General features: G+C 25.5%; 3 protein-coding genes across 5 annotated transcripts; 2 read left to right on the top strand and 1 right to left on the bottom strand.

Annotated features, from left to right (window-relative positions):
* Window positions 1–3,926: 3,926 nt before the first annotated feature.
* Window positions 3,927–4,707, top strand: LOC112682025 (probable signal peptidase complex subunit 2). Its single transcript, XM_025552475.1, has one exon. The coding sequence runs from the start codon at window positions 4,087–4,089 to the stop codon at window positions 4,666–4,668; it is 582 nt and encodes a 193-aa protein (XP_025408260.1). The 5' UTR covers window positions 3,927–4,086; the 3' UTR covers window positions 4,669–4,707.
* Window positions 4,708–6,747: 2,040 nt separating this feature from the next.
* Window positions 6,748–9,741, bottom strand: LOC112682046 (ribulose-phosphate 3-epimerase). 3 transcript variants are annotated; one of them, XM_025552505.1, is made up of 4 exons: window positions 9,440–9,741; window positions 8,852–9,102; window positions 8,456–8,785; window positions 6,748–6,910 (listed from the first exon to the last, which is right to left on the bottom strand). In XM_025552505.1, exons 2-4 carry the CDS (start codon window positions 9,086–9,088, stop codon window positions 6,791–6,793), a joined length of 687 nt encoding a protein of 228 aa, XP_025408290.1. In that variant the 5' UTR covers window positions 9,089–9,102; window positions 9,440–9,741; the 3' UTR covers window positions 6,748–6,790. The 3 variants fall into 3 exon arrangements, with proteins under 3 accessions (XP_025408290.1, XP_025408291.1, XP_025408289.1); XM_025552506.1 differs by having other exon boundaries at window positions 8,852–9,091; window positions 9,379–9,740; XM_025552504.1 differs by having other exon boundaries at window positions 8,852–9,091; window positions 9,440–9,737.
* Window positions 9,742–10,233: 492 nt separating this feature from the next.
* Window positions 10,234–14,240, top strand: LOC112682047 (ornithine decarboxylase antizyme 1). The gene is given in 3 exon segments (XM_025552507.1): window positions 10,234–10,869; window positions 13,673–13,856; window positions 13,859–14,240. Coding segments are annotated over 3 exon segments (387 nt in total). The 5' UTR covers window positions 10,234–10,689; the 3' UTR covers window positions 13,882–14,240.
* The last annotated feature ends 6,798 nt before the right edge of the window (window positions 14,241–21,038 follow it).

Below are 21,038 nucleotides of genomic sequence, written 5' to 3'. Positions count from 1 at the left end.
GGACGGGAACGTTGGAGGGGTACCGAAGTACCCCCGAGTAGAGCCGCACAGTGTGGCCAATATTTCAACGGGCACATTTTTCATTATTTCTTTCTCACTACTGACTATCATACACGAACCGCGGTACGTACTTGTTAGGCGCTTTCGTGCCGTCTCCGCTGCGTACTCTTCTTTATGTGGTTCTTGTCAGCAGCGACACAGCAACAGTTACCACCGCCGCTTTGACTGGCGTCCGCTAACCCAAGGTTATTGGCCTTCGGAATTTAATTTTTTTCTGATTTCAAAACCGGAAAGCGGAAGCGTATTACAGAAGAAGAAACAATTTTGAGTATGGATATACGATTACCAGTACACGTAACGTGTCTCTCGGCACCGGTGGCACTGATGTCGCGGATGAGAAAAACATAAACTTTTTCCCGCCTTTTGTCGACTTACACTTATCCTTCATTAGTCGGATGAAATATTTCTTAGAACTTCCTTAGTTACCCCAGAAAAAATCAAATGCACCGTGACAATGCTATACATCTTATTCTTGTCACTGTGCGCTACTATTATTATAAATGTTTTACCGTAAAACAGTACGTAAAAATAATCACTGCATTAGGTGTACATTAATAAGGTATTTTGTCGCCGATGCGTTACAGACATATGTTTACATGATGTCATAATATATAGCTAACCCTTAGCTTATTATGAAAAGTAAAAAAAATGTTTATGTATACAACACCACAAGAAAAGTGATAATCGACTTTGTATAGCATATGCACATGTATATATATATATATTATTACGGATAATAACCGTGTTCGGCGAATTATTATTAACCTGGACCAAATGGAGCCTCTATAAATAATTATTTATAGAGGCTCCAACTGGTCCAGGATTTTCGTTCACCTATATTTCACTGGCTAAAAAACAATCGTTTTGAATTCTAAGAGTAAGTTTTTTTTATTTCTGCATGTCATTGTATTTATTGACATTATTTGTAAATACATACATAACAAAAATACTAAAATGCTATTCTCACATTCGGAAAACGGTTCTGAGTGAAAATCGATGTAAAACATCACGTATTTACTATAAAACTCAATTTAAAAATCCGTGTCTTATACTTTAGATTTTTAAATTCCCTAAAATCAAGGAATAAATGTACGAATATGTACGTATGAACATTATACGTTTATGATATTATAAAACTTCATTGTCATTACAATAAGTAACTAACCTAACTGGACAATCGGTCTTAGGTAAAGTAGTTATTTAATAGTATTAAATAACTACTTCGCTATCTTACCCTATGACTGATTGCCCAGTTTTGACAGCCCAACAACCCATCATATAAATACATACATATTTATATTAGTATGATAATATGCATTAAAAAAATAAGAAACTTTAGTTTTTAAACTTCAATAACTATATTTGTGAACGCGGCAAACGCGAATTATCGGTGAACGCGCAAATTTTCGACTAACCATATTCCGATATTTTTTGTTTTTTTCAACGTGCAATTGTGCAAGGGTAATACGGTATATTTTACACGTTTGTGTTCTACTTTTTTAAAAACAAAGTCAACTAAAATTGTTTAAGTTTACAAAAACAATTGTTATATTATATTACGGTTATAATATAGGTATTTACGTCTATTTGGTTAAATGCGCGACCAAAAACAAAAAGATTTGATTTTCAAACAGTGCGTTTATTTCCGCGTTTATCACGTACGATGGACAATCTAATCCATTTTTATATGATTGATAATCTCTTTTCGCCATGACGCACTGCGTTTGCCACGTTGGATACGGCGTAATGGTTGACATTTTCACTAAAAACCAAACTAATATAAAATCATTTTTTTATCGTAATTATTTTATAATGTTTATAAGAACAGTAAAATTGGATTTATATCAAAAAATAACGTTTCAGTGTTTGATTATACGTAAATCTAATAATATTCAAGTGGCATGTCGTATGTGTACATAATATTTCCCTGATATTTAGTTAGCGAAGTATGCATTTTATGTATACATATTTAAATGTAACATTAAACATTTTAACATAGGAATTGGGTACACCTATACTACGAAGTATACATGTTATGTACACATATCTATAAGTAATACTATAAATTTAAATATAGTTATTACTGTGATGGCATATGTTTAAAACTAGACTAAAACTAACGATGGGGAATATTTTTTAACATAAAAAAAATGTGGTACCCGTGAATTAACCTTCTGTACGATACATCCATTGTAAGAGTTAATGCCGTGACCAAGGGAGGCTTCACCTGATATATCAGATAAATATTTTTGATTAAAATGTACAGTTTAATAATTTTAACAGATGACATGATGTTGATTAAATAGCATCTATATGCATCTATTTAATAGTATTCTACCAATTATTAAGCAACAGAAGAAATTAAAATTGGAAAATTATACATTTATAAAAAAAATAAAAATCCCCCTTTTTCCTTTTGTGTTTCGATCATTCTGATAAAACATGTCAATGTGTGTGTGTTCGTTGTGCACAGGTGTGTCACATATGGAGTAGGAATAATTATATATATATAATATTAAGTTTTATACCATATTATATTACAACTATACGTTTATAAATACACACTCATGTATGAATAATATATAATATGTTAGTTATACTTATCACTTATCAGGAATAATTTTCGTATTTAATAGCGTGACGGTTGGTTAAAATAGCAAATAACCGTTAAGGACTAACTTATTCGGATCTATTATTTTTATAATACTGATTTAGTACCTTTGTAGTTTGTACTCTGCGTATATTGATAAACCAACATATTATTTGAGTGTGTATAATAGGTTAATTACCCAATAATTAGTTAATAGATAATAATGTTGTGTAATAATACTCTAGAAATCATAATAATCAGAAGTCCTCATATACAATTTTGTGGACCAATCCTTAATTTTTTATCATTAATTATCAATCTAGATAATTTTTTTTATGTAATCAGTGATATTAATAAACTGCAGATATGTCAAAACTTTTTCAAATCCCGCGACACATTTCACGTCTACTTTTGTACAACAATTTAAGAGCTAATACTATTATTTGTGATGATAACTGATTAAGAAATATGTGTCGATGTATAGAATATAATACGATATACAAAATAATATGACATTGAGACTGACATAAATTTGATACTTATTATTGATGTAGAATTGTTTAAATCTTTAAATTACTTAATAACTATGATATATTATTAGTGTATAACAATATTTTAAAATAATTTAAATGAAAATTAAATAAAACGGTCTGCCATAGTGAAAATGTAATGGTCATTTATTTTAAAATCGTCGATGTAGGTACATAGGATTACCACGGACTCATGAAAAAATGAAAACACTACGCAAAGATATTCATTTTGTAAGATATTATATAAAGCATTTTCAAATGTAGCACAAAATTAAAGTCTTATATATTTTGTACTTTAAAGTTATATTATTGATATTATTTTGACAAAATTTCCGATAATCTAATTATATATCGGTATACTTTCTTAATTATTTGTAGTATACGAGTATAAGCAATGAAATTATGTATTTGTATCCTTAAATACTAGTCCCTATAGAATAATTGTGATGTGGTCTTGTAAATTTTAATTTTTTAGTACTGTGCAATTTTCAATTGTTTACCGAATTGTCGCTTTTTTTTCGGTGACACTGTAAATTTATATACAATTATCGCCAAATAATTCAATGTTCACTAACGTGGCAGCATTTATGACGTTTACAACAAGATAAACACATTTTATACCATTTTATCACAAAATAGATTAAATCCGTATTTATTTTGAAGTGATGTTTAAAATTGTATTCGTGATACATTGATATGATAGCACTATCAATTTTTTTTAAACTTTGGTGAATCATCAATCTTTTATCTAGATTCTACTCACTACTAGACACTGATCGTTTTGAATGTGTATTTTCAATTTTGTTAAGTGTTAACTATTCACCAATTTTTCTTATAATATATTTATAATAATATATATTATTTACTTTCTGTTACAAAATTAAATTACAATTATCCAAAATTAAAATGACGAAAGAAGAATCTAACACTGATGACAAGCAAATCAAAATCAATAAGTGGGATTACCTCGCTCTAAAAAATACTCTTGATGATGCTGTGAAGGAAGTACTTATTACCAAATACAACCATGTTGAAGATTACTCTCTTATTGATTGCCGTTTGTTTATATGTACATTTGCTGTGTTAGTTGCTGCTTTTGCACTTGGTTGGGATTTTTTCAATCCTTTCCCAAAATCACGATTCGTTCTTACAGTATGTGTTGCTTTATATTTTATTACAATGGGTGCAATTACACTGTATACAACATACATGGAAAAAGGCATTTTTGCTGTGACATTAGAACGAGATGAAAGTGGTTTTAATCCAGATGTTGTATGGGAAGCCAGCAGTTACATTAAAAAACATACGGGTACTTACTGTTTAACAGTAGTACGCAAAGATTCAGTTGGAGGAGATATTAGAGAACGTGAAATAACCAAATCAGTTGCTAATTATTTTGATGAAGAAGGAACATTATGTCAAGACGTGATTGAAAATGAAGTAACCAAAGTGAGGGAAGCTGTTTTGAAATTAAAAAAAATTGAATAATTTTTGATTTAATTAATGTATTTAAAAAATATATAACTTTTGAATAAATCAGTTATATTATATATATTGTATTAATATTTATTCATTAAAAAAAAATAAATAAAATTGTAGGTAATTTATTTTATATTGTACTTATTTAAATTGGAAACATCAATTGGGAATATTTAGTAAAATACCTAATACTTAAATGTATGGATATATAGATTAATATTAATTATTGGGTCAAAATCATTGTTCAGTATTTAGTTTCTATTTTAAAATAAGTATGGGGTTATATTTCGATTTTTATAAGCATTGGTAATAATCAAAACGTAAGATTATTGGATTTTTTTTTTGTGTGTTAATAGTTTACACTTTCATACACATCATTTATGTAAGAGATATAAAAAAAAAGTATTTAATAATAACATTCATGTATAATCCTTTTAAAATTGTATATATTTTTGAATAAAATACTAATTTGATTGTTCAATACTGTAACAATGTTGTATTGACTAGATTATTTTAAACATTAACAATTGTTTTTAGTACCTGTTACTACTAATAAAATTATAATGATTTTTATTCTTTACTTTGATGGATTGTGTTTATATTAATTAATTTAAATAAAAGTGTATCAATTTATTTTAACTAATTAACCATTTTATTTAATTTTTATTAAATAAAATATTTAATGTATGTACTTATAATGTGAACTCTATTACTGCAGTAATTAATAATAATTCACCTATTAGAATTAGAATTTCAAGATATAAAGATCAATTTAAACAAATTTCTACCAGTTTAAAAGTAAAATAAACTATAGTGGAATAAGTCACTTGTCAAGTTTAAAAAATAAAATAAGCTAAAATTATGATTATTGACAAATTATACACTTATATTTATTACTGTAAATAACATGTAAAAATATTATTCTTAATGTTTCATTAAGAATCATACAATTTTTGAAAAATATTTTGTAATTAAAAATAAAGTTCTAATAGGTATGCACCTTAATGAAATTAATTGTAAAAAATAATAACGTAAAAAAATACTAAATATATATAAATTTAGAATTGACCACTTAATAATAATTATTGTTAATTTGTTAATGATATTCAAATAAGTGTTCCATGACTATTTTAATTCGTATAATATTTTTTGTTATATATTACTAATTTAATGATTGTTACGATTCGAAAGATGATTAATTTATTTGAACAATTTCAATATTCTATAAGAGTTCTTCATGTATATGTTACATAAAAATATATTTCTTACATTTTTGTAAACTTACTATTTTAGGTTAGTAAATCTCAATCAAAAGATTTCTTAATACATTAATTTAATTCTGATTTCAAATTTAGAGTTGTAAATTTTTTTATCATTATTATAAATTTTGGAAAAAAACCAAATACTTTTTATTACCAATTGAGAAATAAAAATGTAAGTTTATTTGAGCTATTGCCCTTTTAGAATTTAATTTTTATGAAATAATGTTATGATAAATGAATCATTAATTGATCTAACAAAAAAAAAAAAATAAATAAATAAATAAATAAATAAGTAAATAAATTATAATCATAACAATTATTTATAATTGGTAAGAAATATCAACAAATATAACTCTTAGAATAAAACAATAGGTTAAATATGATTTATTAAAACTATAATATCAAGAAGTACAATTATTAAATAAATAATGACTATAGTCCTTAACTTGAACATTTTATTTATAATTTTATAAACCATAAAAAAATAAAAATATTAATTATCCTACAAATATATTTATTTTTTAATCCAAATGTCAAAAATTCATTTTTCAATAACTGAATCAAAATATTAACCTATATTTACATGTATTACAAAAATATACTAGGGGGGACTTTGTGGAAGGACAGAATAAAATAGTAATTAACAGAGTTGATGCGAAGTTACTGGTTTGAACTCTATCACTAACAGGTTTGCTTTCTAAATGGGATCACAGCCCAGGGAGAAGAATCTGCCAATAGCTCTATTGTCTGAATTTCTGCAGATAAATACTTTTTTTTATATTTTATGTAAAAATAAATTGGCCAATGAAAGAATAAATCCATAAAATTATAACAATAATTATATATTTTAGCATTTATTGAATAACAGTTTAAATATTTATTTTAAGATTTAATTGCTTGTTAACAGACTCTCTGAGAAATTTAATAACTTGGGGTGGATTTTCAGCTTGAATAACAGCAGTGCCTGATACAATCATATTTGCTCCTGCCTTTAAAAATAGAAAACACATATATAGATTAAATATTACAAGATAAAAATAGCAAACATTAAATATTAAAGAGTAATTTCATAAAAAACTAAGCACTATTTTACACTCTCAAATAATTCAATGATAAAATTGAATATAAATTAAAAAAACAGAAATCAAACTTCAATAAAAAAAACTGATCAATATTATTATTATTATTATTATTACTTATATTTTATTCTTACACTATTTCTTACTTCCTGAACAGGTATGTGTGGAATCCTACGAGTTCATAATTTACGATATTATAATAATAAGGTATGTATTGATATTAATACAATTTACATTTTAATGAATTTACAGTCTTAGTTTTATAAAATAAAACTAATTAAAACATACAATTTTGATAATAATGATACACTTAAGGAACCAGAACTATGGAAAAGAAGGGGCAAGGTGTGCTTACATCCTGGGTGCAAAATTGAAAAATGCTTTTTTTTTGCATTTTTTAGTAAAAATGACAATGGTCAATGTTTAATGCTTTATTTACAAAAACTTTGATTTCCTTTATATTAATTGAAGCAATTGTTGAAAATGATATCTAATAATTATATTTTTAAATTAAAAATACATTATGTATCAATTAGATTAAAAGTAGGTAAAATAGTATTTAAAGTTTATTCAAAGTGATTTGATTGATTTTGTATCTACCTGATGGTGAATTTATAAAGAGAAACAAGTTTTACTTTAGAAATATAATAATACTCCAAACTAAGCATTTATTTATTTATAAATATAAGCTATTTATTTAAATATTATATTGAGAGTTTCATATTTTGTTCATGCTGTAGCCATTAGATTTATTTTTCAAACTACTGAAGAATTACTTTGGTTTGAATAACCACTAGAGAAATTTAGCGTTGGACAAAGAAGGTTGGAAACTTGGTTATGAGATAGGATGGTTTAAAAGTCCAATAAACCCATGAAAGAAAGAAAGAAGATTTAGTTTGATTTCTAATGGAAGAATATTATATATTTTTGATCCTATATATATGTAAGTAGATTGAGTTAGTTTTCTGTGCATTAAAGGTACAGTAATATTTTATTATTCTTTTATGTTAGAGCCATGTTCAATACTATGTGTTAGGTTATAATTAAATAAATTATCAATGATTTAAAGAAAAAATTTAGATATTTTTTCAATAATAGTTAAGCAACAAAAATATTGACTTTTAAATAATTGCAATATTTGTACATAAAATTTATATCTAAGTGTAAACACTTATAGTTATTTTATGGTTTTATTATTTCATAACTAGGAGGAAAGGAACAACTAAACTGTATAATCTATATTTATATTATTGTTATTGCCTTTATAATAAGACATCATCTTGATTATTTACAATTTTAAATTTTGATAATATTGATATATTTGATTATTAAAACTTAATTAAATTTTAGTATAATAAAAAATAATTAAATTTCTATAGTGAACTCAACACTTTTTGATTATTAGATATTTAAAAATTGTTGATAAATGTAATAAAAAATAATAGTTATTCTTACTTTAGCACAAATATCAATAGTACTAGGACCAACACCTCCATCGACTTCAATATCCAATGTAGGATAATTTTCTCTTAGCCATTCTACTTTTGGCATCATATTAACCATAAATTTTTGACCACCAAAGCCAGGTTCAACTGTCATCACTAGGACCATGTCAGCCATATCTATGTATTTTTCAATACAAGTGATAGGAGTGCCAGGTTTTATTGCTAATCCTACTTTCATGCCTGCTTCTCTAATTTTACGGCACACTAAAGGAACATCTTCACATGGTTCAATATGAAATGTATATTGATCTACATTTGCATCAGCCATAGGTGAAACCCACTAAAAAATGTACATTTATAAAATTTTATATTATTTATATTATATCATATATGTTTTAATTTATACTTGGATTGGATTTTGAACCATCATATGTGTTTCCAACATAGTATTGGGTAATTTTGTTCTTAAACATTTAACAACAGGATGTCCAAAAGTTAAATTAGGAACAAAAGTTCCATCCATAACATCTAAATGTAAGTAATCTGCTCCACTGTCCAACAATCTTTGAGATTCATCATATAATTGAGACAAATCAGCATTTAAAATAGATGGACCAATTTTACACGATACTATTTTTTCCATTTTCTAAAATAACACTAATTTTATTTAAAATATTTTTAGCATAAATAATAAAAAAAATATTTATTTTTAAATTTAGAAGTTTTTAATTAAATAATAAAAAATGAACGTTTATTCTTTCAAGATTCAATTAATAATTAATTTAATGCTTAAATACTAAATCTTATTTCAAATAACATATACTATTGTATTAGAAATTATTATAAAACATGAAATGTACATAATCACAATCAGTTAATTATATTTAGTATAACAACAGAAATTAATTATTATTCTATATAATTTTAACATACATAAAACAGATCTGTATGAACTCTATCAAAACTTAGCCTTGAACAAAAATTGAAAACTTACTCAAAAGAGAATGGAAAGTGGTAACACTAATAATTAATTATTGCCTTCGTATGTTTCATCTATTAAACGTTTTGAAAATATTGACCTTCAAAACTGGCAGAAGGAAAAATTCATAAGCAATTCGCTACTGTACGTTAGTAAAATTAATGAAGCAGAAGAGAACAGCATATAAGTTTTTTAATAAGTACTAATTATTTACCACTACGGCATTAACTGTTATACATTTTAAGGCTGGGGTCAATTCTATGATTATAGATAGAAATTATTTCCTATCAATATTCGTGGTCAGTTCTCCCACATTGATAAGTGATAACGAAACGGTCGTTTTATGGATATTATATTTATCATTATTAGTTCAAGAACAAACAGGTGAAAGGGAATAAAATCACAGTTGCCGTTAAACACGTGTAAATTGTGAATGTTATCGATATCAAATCAGCTGGTAGCGGATCATGTGTGTTCGTTGTTCATGTGTTATCATGGTGGTAATGTTGCGTGATTCGATGACCTTTTGATCCTATTAATCCCCTCTCACCTAGAACCAATGGTTTGGTAAAGAAATGTGTACTGGTTATCTAACTACTGGCAGTGTTAAGCCATTAGGTAAAATGTACCAGTCCACTGGTCATGGAAGAAACGCCACATGTAAAGTGATGTCATATCTACTCCGTCGCGTACATTCTACTCAACGACTTCCCAAAGCTAAGGTCCAGGTAACGCGCACTTTTGTGACGTCACCGGTGACTTATTGTGTGGATGAAAGAGGGAGAGAAAGAGCCAATTGTACAAGGGCACCTCTTGCCTGTAGGCCTTGTGCACGGCTGTAAGAAATCCATCCCATCCATCGTGTGTTGTTTGTTCATTGTTTTCTTCTCGCTGCTCGTTTTTATTTCGATCCTCATTTAATCGTCGTCATTTGGGCTCTGAAGACCTTCGCCGGTTCTGAAGCAACACACTCGGACACCACCAAGTTTCCGGCTAAATTTTGGTTTGCAATTATTCGCTGTGGAGGTTTTAAAGGTGCCGCGTGATCATGGAGATGATATCAAGTAGTAAAAACGGTAGTAATAAGAGTAATTTGTTGTCCATAATGCGTAACTGGCAAATGGCGTGCGACGGTAACATCAACTCTTTGTCGGACGCCGAGCCCTCGCAGTACTCTATCTCTCTTTGCCCTGGGCCTCAGTGGTGGTCCTGATGTCCCCCATGCCGCAATTGTAGCCAAGCGCAACAGAGAGGGCAGCAGCGGCATGGGCAAGCTTATTCAATCGGAGCTCTCTGTACTGGAGTCTAAACCAGTGCATGAATATGAATTGTTGGAGGATGTCAAGAAACAATACGCAGTTCGGATCACGTTCAAAATGCAGATTACAGCTGACATCGACATTCAATGGGATACTATACTGTCTGGCCGTAAACTTTACATACAGGTTTGTAAGAAGATTATATACATATCATTCATTATCCAGGCACTCTAAATGATTAGCTGGTAGATATGTCTAATTGATAAACATAACATTTCTTGATTTCCGTATAGAAATAAATTCTTAAACATTAATTTTATATTTATATTTTGTCCCAAGGTCATGATAGCTAATTTTATCTGTTTTGCTATAATAGAACAACATGTTTACAAAATTCACTGCATATATTATCAATATATGTTATAAGAATGTCAAGTAAATATATAAGTAAATATATATGCCCTGTATGTACAAGTTATTAATATTTTGATGATGTTAATACTTGATTAAACTCTTATTGAGTAATTTATTGAATATTTCTATGTATTGTATATTTTTGAAGTATATAACTTGTTAATTTATTATCTTATTTTTTTATGATCAATAGGATTATGAATTAAACTAATATAATTATCTTGAGATATAATTTAGTATGTTATTAGATATCTAATAATAATATTTAAATTTTAAAATTCTCATTAAATTGTTCTTAAATTTGTTTCAATTTAATTTTGGTATTTTTATTGATGATTATTTCATTTAAAAATATATACTCTAATAACTCTAAAATATATTTGACTAGTTGATTAAAGCTTAGGTAATGTTATATTTTTCCTTTTTTTAAAATCAGAAAGAAATAAGTGGTAATAATAAATCAAGTCATTTATTTATTATATTTATTGTTTTTACTCAATTTATCAATGATTTTAAGAATGTTCATTATATTATCTTTTGATAATTATGTGCACACGATTCAAATTATTTGTCATTCTTAATATATTAATAATATGAATTTAATTGATTTTTTTTTCTCATTGATAAAATTTATTATATATTATATAATCAGTTAAATTAGACATAATTATCATTGTTTTTGTTTTATCTTGTTGTTGGATCAGGATTTCTTCTTTTATGATTATAATAGTTAAATTTTTTTTTTAATTAATTTATGGATGATTAATTAATAATATTTTATGATTAGCATGATAAGTTAATTTAATTTGAATTTAGTATCTATAGGCACATTTTCTAACATTCAAGCAATCAGTTTTTTTTTTTATATATACTTTTAATAATTTTAAATGTTCTAACTCTAGTCAAAATATATTATTTAAATATATAATCAGAAAAAATAATATTATTAATAGTTGTAGGGCTTTGAAAATATATGCATCTAAAATATAATTTACTGTATAATTGTATTTAAATGTAATTTTTAAAATTTGATGAGGCAAAACTTTTAAGTATCAAAATGTTCTTATTTATGTTTTTCCATCCTTAAGTATATTATTTTTAATTTGTTATAAACATTTAAAATCAATTTTGTATCATTATTTCTTTGAAGAATTAATACTCGGGACCATGTACTCTTTAATGACAATTTATTGGTTTCCATTAGGACAATGAGTATACATAATCTTATAAAAAATAAGACACAAATAATAACAATAAATATAGAATATTAAAATTAAATAGTACATGACAGTTATTTATCCAAAATCAATTCATAAATAACGAAGCTTATATTTATAATCATAAGCCACACTATTGCATTCCCTTAACATATTACACAAAGGCTTGTTAAAACTATAAAATTACATAAAAAGTAATTGTGAAATGAGTGTTTAAAATGGGAATGTGCCACTTGCTATATTAAATATTTCAAGACGGTTAATTTTGTTTAATAATTTATAAATAAATTATATGTCATTGAATTTACATCTGAATGTAAGAGAATCTAAACCAAAATTGAGTCCTAAATTAGCAACCGACATGGTTAATTACTTAACCTTATATGATATGTACCTTAAAAAATAGAATTGATCATTATTCAATCATTGAATCAGGCTAGGTAGGTTAGTAAGGAGTCCATATTGTGGATCTATATTCAATAACTGAATGAACTAGTGAGCAATACAGGAATTTCAAGCAAATTATATTGTATACAGGATTATATCGAGATCTTGATTAGAAGAAATCGAATTAATCATATGGCTGTTTATATAGTTTTTAAAAATTAAGCAATTTTTATATCTAGCGAACGATATAGAATCTCATTTATCGATATTTTTTTTTAATATGTTTATGGTACATTAGTTTGAAAAATGTCCAAAAAAGTCCAATTTTAATCTTTCACAATCTTGTACAGAATTATTCTGAATATATATACAATTTCAAGTCATCAGCAAACAAAGAGACTTTACAGAAATTGAATATGTTTTACACCGCTCATAAATAATATTAATAATATGAAAGATAAATGAACTTTATTTTTTAAATTAATATGTACATTTTTAAATAGTCTGTGTTACCAAAAAAAAAAATCCTTCAATTTTAAGATATTTGATTTTGTAATTTATTCCAGAAAAATTTTTAGCATTAACTTTTTTACAACCATGGCATGCAAGTTAAGATGATAATATATATAGTAGATACAATTATTTTTTTAATTAAACTTTTAAATTATATATATATTCTTGAAAATTATTTATTTTTTTATTTGTTTTCTTTTATTACCTATTCTATAATATCTTTAATATTTATACCATATACTCTATATAGCTTTATATATATATATATATAATTAATTATATTATGTATATTTTCTTGGTATGATGTTTAACAACTATTATAATGTTAGATTATAATTATTCATTAAAATTATTGGTAAAAATATAAATCAAGTAACAAATTTAGGTTTACATTATAATATACTCAGAAATCTTAGTATAATATCTATGACTATACTTCTATATTTATATATTTTTAGGTGGCAGATGCGCAAAGACCAGTCGGGTCTAAAGAAGGTTTTTTGGCTATGTTGGAATATGCAGAAGAATATTTGAATGTATCTCATATAATTGTCTGTTTTGCTAAGAATCATCCTGAGCGCAACATCTTGGTCAGAGGCTTTATGTTTTTGGGATTCTCCTTGCAACCACCTGGGCTCAATAAGATTGTACCACATGCTGCTATTGATAACTGTAACCATTATATGGTATATGATGTTGAATCATAAATTAATGAAGTTTCTTTTGTCCTTAAAATAAAATTACATTAAAGAAAAATAATTACAAAATTACAAGTACTTAAATTGTAGGAACATAGTTTGATTCAATTGTCAATGCTGCCACATGCCCTCTTTGTTGCTCTTAACATTATTATTATTAAATGTGTAAATTTGATGCTTATTTAATCTTACAATATTTATGTAGTTTATTTACTTTATATTTTTAATCATTTTTAAATCTATATTTTGCTTTTGTTTGTTATCATACTTACATAGTTAATAATTTGAACATATTTTTTTTAACAATTGTGTAAATTGAATAACAATTTTTTTTTCTAATTTTTCTCAATTTTTATTTTTAGATTAAGTCAATAATTTATATTAATTAAAAAACACAATAATTATAAATTTAAATGGGTATCAATTTGTGTTCATTTATTTGCCTTGTTGAACATTTTTTTAGGATTTTAATTACTTATTAAGAAATCCAAAGGTACTTTGTTCTAAGATTCTAAGTGTATTATATTATTATATATTTATGCAAAACAGATAAGCTAAGCGTACATGAAAAATATGTGTACATTTTAATAAAAAAAATTAAGTATCATAGTTAGGTAATGCATATGGTTTTTTCTGGGGAATGGGTAGTTTGTGTTTATACTTTGTATTAAATTTTTCTAGGCATTTTAGAGAACAAAGAAATAGTTATGGTAACATTTTTCAAAGTATATTTTTAAGTAGTTGATAATGAATAACTTTACTTATTCTATATCCTTTTTAAGCCTATTTTGTCAAATGTGCTCTACTGGCAGCATTGCGACTGCAGTGTTCATTCTACCATGTTTTCCCACTAGTAGTAGTAGTTTTACCAACCATATTTAAATTTTGGACATATTCTTGTATATGGAATGGTGTAAAAGTGGTATTAATGACGAACAAATTTTTTTATAAATATGTAATATTTTATAGGAATTACAAATTTTTATTTAAGTACTATCTTTGTCGTCGCCTCGTTTCATTAATAATAATAAATATAAAAAATATTAAAATACATTTACCATGTCCCTCAGAAATACGTTATATGTGTCACTTTTATTCATACCTAAAGTGAACTCAAGTATTGTCATCCAACGACTAAAATATATATTCAATCAACAAATATAATATCATATAAAACAGGGATGGGCTACTCAAAGTTACTAGAGGGCCAATTTTAAGAAAATTAAAATCTATCGGGTCCAGAGTATGGGAAGCAAGAAAAAAGTCATTCAAAATATATACTTTAATTAGCATTTATATACACGAAAATAATAAATTCAGCACTACATGAATGATACGAAGAAACTAAATAGTTCGGTACAAACAGCTATGGTTGAAAGCTATACGTATACACATGACATTTAAACGTTTAACGATGTTTAATACCAGATAACATTTATTATATGGAGATACGATTAACTTTAAATTATATGATGTAATTTGAAAATATAGCACGGGTCAGACAAAAAAGGCTCGCGAGCCACTAGTTGCCCACCCCTGATATATAACAAAGCAATAACAAATATAATGTAAGAAAAATATAGTGCTAATCTTTACTACCATTAAGTTAATTTTTAATGGAGAAATATATTTTGGGTCTTAAACACAAAGTCGGATGTTTCACTTTTGAGACAGGGTTTATCATCTTAAGAGAAGGAATCGCCACTGTGTCTGTCACAATTTGTTAGATTTAGTACTAAAAATAACCAATTTACTGATATCTCTTTACATTAAAAAAAAATTAATTAATTTTATATACTTATAAAATACTTATTTTTATATGATTAATAATAATGCAATAAATTATATCACATTCAAATTAATTGGCAAGTTTTTTAATTATTTACATAATTTTAAAACGTAAGTTTACTGTAAAAATTTAACTATTTTAAAAATAATAAGGAATTAAATTTAAAACTAAATTTTTTAAGAGACTAATCTTATAATTTTGTTGTGGTAGCTATGTCAATAGGTATTTGAATATTTCATAGTTCTTAACTAAATATTTAATTTTTATTTTAAAGATTTATTTAAAAATGAATAATTAGCAGAAAAATTATTTCCGAACATTAATAAATAAAAATATGTAATATTTTAAATATAATTTAAAAATAAAACATAAATAACAAAAACATTTAATTTACGATCCTGTATTTATATGAATATTTAGATACAGTTCCAGCTAGTCTAACGAAATTTCAATACACAAAATTATAATTGTGATTTTTGAATTCATGACATCTAGTTAATATTATATACAAACACTTTTTAAAATACTTAATTTAATTAACGCCTTGAAGCTTTTTATTATAAAGATTGATGATCATTATCAATAACTTTCAAAAGTGTATATAAATACTAATGAATTATAAAACTTTAAAATAGTTTTTGTCAGAAAATATTTAACACGGAGAATATTTTTATATTATCTTAGAAGCAATATTCTTTTTACATTTGGTAATAGTGCTGTATGAAGCTCAAAGCTAGAGCTATAATAAACACACGCATCATTATTTTTCAAATTGAAATATTTCTATACTTCCCCTAAGATATTCATAGATTGTACAGTTTATAGTACCTACAATATCATATTTAAATCAGTGTTAAAAAAAAAGAACTTATACATTTTTAATTCAATTAGAGATATCGAATTTATTTCCTACAATTTCTAATTTAAGTCTGGAATTGTAGGATATATTATTTTTATTTTCAAATAATATAAATAATAATTCTTTATAAATATAAAATGTAATAGTAAGTACAATTGATAATAATCATTATTCTCCACATTCTCGACTATATAGTTTAATAGAATTATGTAGATTACAGTTTGTATTAAAATAATAAATTTTAAGTTGTTGTCGCCTTTTAAAAATACCTGCCTATTTACGATTATTAACTTGATATTTCATCATATCGTATTAATACTAATAATGATATATATTATGTTGGTCTTGATAAAAAAAAAAATATTTAATCAGGACAGTGATTCTCAACCTTCCTATGTTCACGGCTTACTTCTTATAACAATACATTTTGACGGAACAATACAGTATAATATTGTATATAAAAAGTTATAATATATTAATTTCCAATAAATAATGTGTGTTGTGTAATGTGATGTTTGGCTTTTTATTGTTATTTGATTCTTTGTAATTTGATTGATATTAAGATAAAGAATAGCTTATCTTTTTTTCTCTCATTTCTCTAAAAATAAACCATATCAATTTATTTAAGTTTTATCACTAATATCTGTAGGCTCGTCAATTTGTATTTATGAGACTCATTTACATTTTTTCTTTATTCATTGGCATATCAATAATTTTTTTTTTTCAAATAGTATCAATAGATAACGGAATTTTTGAAATGTTAACATTATTTTAAGAATTTTTCTACAAAAAGGTAAAAATTAATGATTAATGATTAATGAATTAAATTAATGATTCAGGTAACGAGTGTAATTTTCTTTACCTTGCATGGGAGTATTTTAGGGGGGGGGGCAAAGGGGCAATTATACAAGCGTAACTTTCAAAATACAGACATGTGTTAAAAAAGAACTACACAAAAGTCAATTTTAAGTGGAACAGGAATTAGATTAAATAAAAAAATAACAACAAATATTAAGAATTCACCTGATTTAAATATTACCAAAAATTTTATTTGTTAATTTTGAGCCTAAAATGTTGAGCTAAAGAAAAATTGAGTCGCCCCCCCTCCCTATTAGTAAGTCTAAATACGCCACTGCTTTCATGAGCAATTAATTTTGCAAAATTATAAAAAACAACTCGTTATTTAACATTTATCTAAAAACATCTTACTGTTTTAGTGTTTTAGTCATTAGTTGTTTAAATTATTCAGATAATTTGATGCAAGATAACTATGATTTGTAAATCGATTTCAATTTAAGTTACTTGGGACCAAGGCCATATCTGGGAGGGGGTCCAGGGTTTCTGGATCCCCCTCCATCAAAATTTCTTCAATATTTTACGAATGTTTAAAATACTTATTTATTTTTAATACCAACATAAATATTTTCAGTCAAAAATGACTTAAGCTCCAATTAATCAATGACTGTTTTTAATTTTATATCATAATATCATATGAAAAAATGATATTAATTTTAATAAAAGAAGATTAAATCTTTTTCTGCCTTATTTTTTACCAAATATCAAAAATTAAAATTAAAATTCAATAAAATTACAATATACATGTTTTTTGACCCCTCCCGAAAAAAATTTCTAGATACGGCCTTCCTTGAGGCTATTGAACTATTTGAAAGTTTCTTCCATAAACTACATATACTGGAAGAGATGGTTTTTAATTTTCTGTCAAAAAAATAAAAGGAACTTAATTAATAATCAATATAGATATGTATGTATTTTAATATATTAATTATTGTTTGATTTCTCAATACTATTATCTTCAATGATATATTTTTTAATAATTTTATCTATTTTATTGAAAAAACTTTACTTTAAATGTATAGGCATTTCCTAATTTAGTTGCAATGGTTTCTATTTTTTTTTTTATGTTGTATTAATAATAACTGTTAAGATTAATTGTAACACAAAGTCTAAATAAAAATAATAAAAAAATGTATAGGTAACTATGTCTATTTTTTAGCATTGACGTCTGCCGACTAATGGTTGTTCATAATATACCTTGGCCGTTAAACGATAAAAGTTATAATCATAATTAATAACGAACATAAATATTGGGAAAATTCTATTTTTAATAGTAATGCAAATACGCATGTTTCAAAGTCGTCACAGCACCGCCAGTTTGTGGCACCTGTTATACTTGTGTTCCGCGGAACACCGGTTGAGAACCACCCACCTAGGTACTTAATTGACTTAAGCCTCTTATGAAATAAATCTTCAAACTAGTTCTTATAATAGTTTTTACCTCTATAAACTTGATAATTTTATGTATGTTTTTTTTTTTTCGTAGGTATCAATCAATTTTTTTTAAACTTTTATCTAATCAGTAACTTCCTTTATTTTCGTAATTATTTTTAAGAGTATTAGCTGCATTTGGTAACTTAATATCATGTACGTACAATCTTTAGTATGTTGCATTTACTAGTAATTATATATGTTATGTATTATAAACGAATCAGCATTAAATTAAATTTATAAAAAGTTGTAATATGTAATACTATGGACTGTGGTTATCTAACCTATGTTTACCACTGATAATAATTTTAAATTTATAAAATAAATTACTTAATTATTTAATCTAATTTATTATGGTTATAGTAAATCTTTAAAAATAAACTTCAAACACACTAATGATCTATGGCATTAATATTAAAATTGCATTAATATTATCTTGATTATATGAACTATAATCACAGAATAAACGCTATAATCATGGTTTAAAATATATATATTTTAAACTGTGGCTATAATAACCTGTTTTAATGTGTACTTTATAAAAATCTCAGGAACAGAACTTTGAGTTTTCTGTGGATTAGCCAAAATTCTTTCATTCATTTGAACTATGGTTTCATAAGTTCTTCCAATTTTTTTTATTCTTATACCTAAATCTCATTATTTTATGTTATGGATTTTATTAACCATCAGCAATAGACTGCAGAATTCTTTTATAACATATTTTATTAAATGTAAAGTCATAAATTAAAATTTACTAATTAAATTTTGTTTAATTTCGTAATTTTTTTAAAACGTTTTAATATAAAGTAGTTAATAATATAAATCATTTACATTATTTTCTTTTAGCTCTTATTAATTAATTATATTAATCTATAGACTTAAATATAAATTACTTGCCGTTCCCTGGTCTATTTAATTACTATAGGAGTTTATTAGTTTTTATAAATAAATATGTACATATATTAATTAATTTACGAGTATCAACTGTTCACTAATTTTTTTTTTACTTTATTACATACATTATGTATATTAACCAATAAAATTATTTATTATTTACTTTTAACCTATTGGTAGGCATTACATTTTCTACAAAGTATTTGCAAATTTTTATTTTAAGTGGTTTATGTTAAGATTTTATAGGTCAATAAAATTACAAAAAGTAAATAAAAAAAAATTCTTTAAATTATACCACTAAATTATTTTAAAGACCTACAGTATAAAACATATTAATTTGGTTTTTATCTTGTCATATGATCATAGACATAAAATGTCAATGATCAATAATAAGTATTATAATAGGTCGCAATGACCTAATAATTCTAATAATCTTAATTATTAATTGAATACAAAAAAATGTAAGAAATATCTAAATTATTAATAACAATATCCAACCAACCAGTTAGAAGCATTTGAATGTACTATTAATCTAAAACATAGTGTAAAATTAATATTTTGATTCAAAACTAGATAAATAATTATTTTGATATGTGATAACTGAATTTCACTAAAAGGTTAATTTTTTTAATTTTTTAAAATAAAAAACTTCGTTAAAGGTCTGATAAAATATTTTTATAAATTGAGAAACTATAGAGGGACGCCAGAACAGACCTGGAGAAAAGGTGTCCATGACAGGCAATAAGTACACCGCGATACGCGCGTCAATAGAAAAGTTGAGAATATGGGAATATATAACCGATAGCGTTATCGGGTAAACTGTGGCTAATTGTGATGGTCCATTTGAACCGACACTATTAAGTAAAACCGATTAAGCCAAGACGAGTGCTCGACTTGAGGGGGGATGCAAAGGGACGGAGTATCCTAAATAATTTTCAGAAATTTTAGCGTCCCCCTACTATTATTATGTTATAATTATAACGCTTTAATAACGCTTTATAATTTTTCCAAGCACGACCTTAAAACATATTCCTTCTGTTTCAATTTATACAAATCATTTAAACGTTTTTTTATGTATCTCGAACACTAAGAAAAATATAAAGTTTATAATATTTTAAATATTAGTCTTTATATACTTGATTATCAGTTTAAATTTTAAATTTTTATACCGGATTCAAAAAGACACGTCACAGAAATAAAAACATAATACACACATAACATTTGTCCATACTAAGTTGGGTCAGTGGCGCACGCAAGGGGGAGGGTTAAGGGGTTGTAAACCCCCCCCCCCGAAATTT

This window comes from Sipha flava, unplaced genomic scaffold (assembly GCF_003268045.1).
Source record: "Sipha flava isolate LNK unplaced genomic scaffold, YSA_version1 1_pilon_pilon, whole genome shotgun sequence".
NCBI classification, from domain to species: domain Eukaryota; kingdom Metazoa; phylum Arthropoda; class Insecta; order Hemiptera; family Aphididae; genus Sipha; species Sipha flava.
The sequence above is the reverse complement of the archived record's forward strand: the minus strand, read 5'-3'. Positions and strand labels throughout refer to the sequence as shown.

What these genes read in the sequence shown, in the direction of transcription:
- LOC112682025 (XM_025552475.1), top strand. Translation starts at nt 4,087, where the DNA reads ATGACGAAAGAAGAATCTAACACTGATGACAAGCAAATCAAAATCAAT.
- LOC112682046 (XM_025552505.1), bottom strand. Translation starts at nt 9,088, where the DNA reads ATGGAAAAAATAGTATCGTGTAAAATTGGTCCATCTATTTTAAATGCT. An exon ending in TGGTTCAAAATCCAATCCAA is followed by an intron (nt 8,786 to 8,851) that starts GTATAAATTAAA and finishes TACATTTTTTAG; the next exon opens with TGGGTTTCACCTATGGCTGA. An exon ending in CTATTGATATTTGTGCTAAA is followed by an intron (nt 6,911 to 8,455) that starts GTAAGAATAACT and finishes CTATTTTTAAAG; the next exon opens with GCAGGAGCAAATATGATTGT.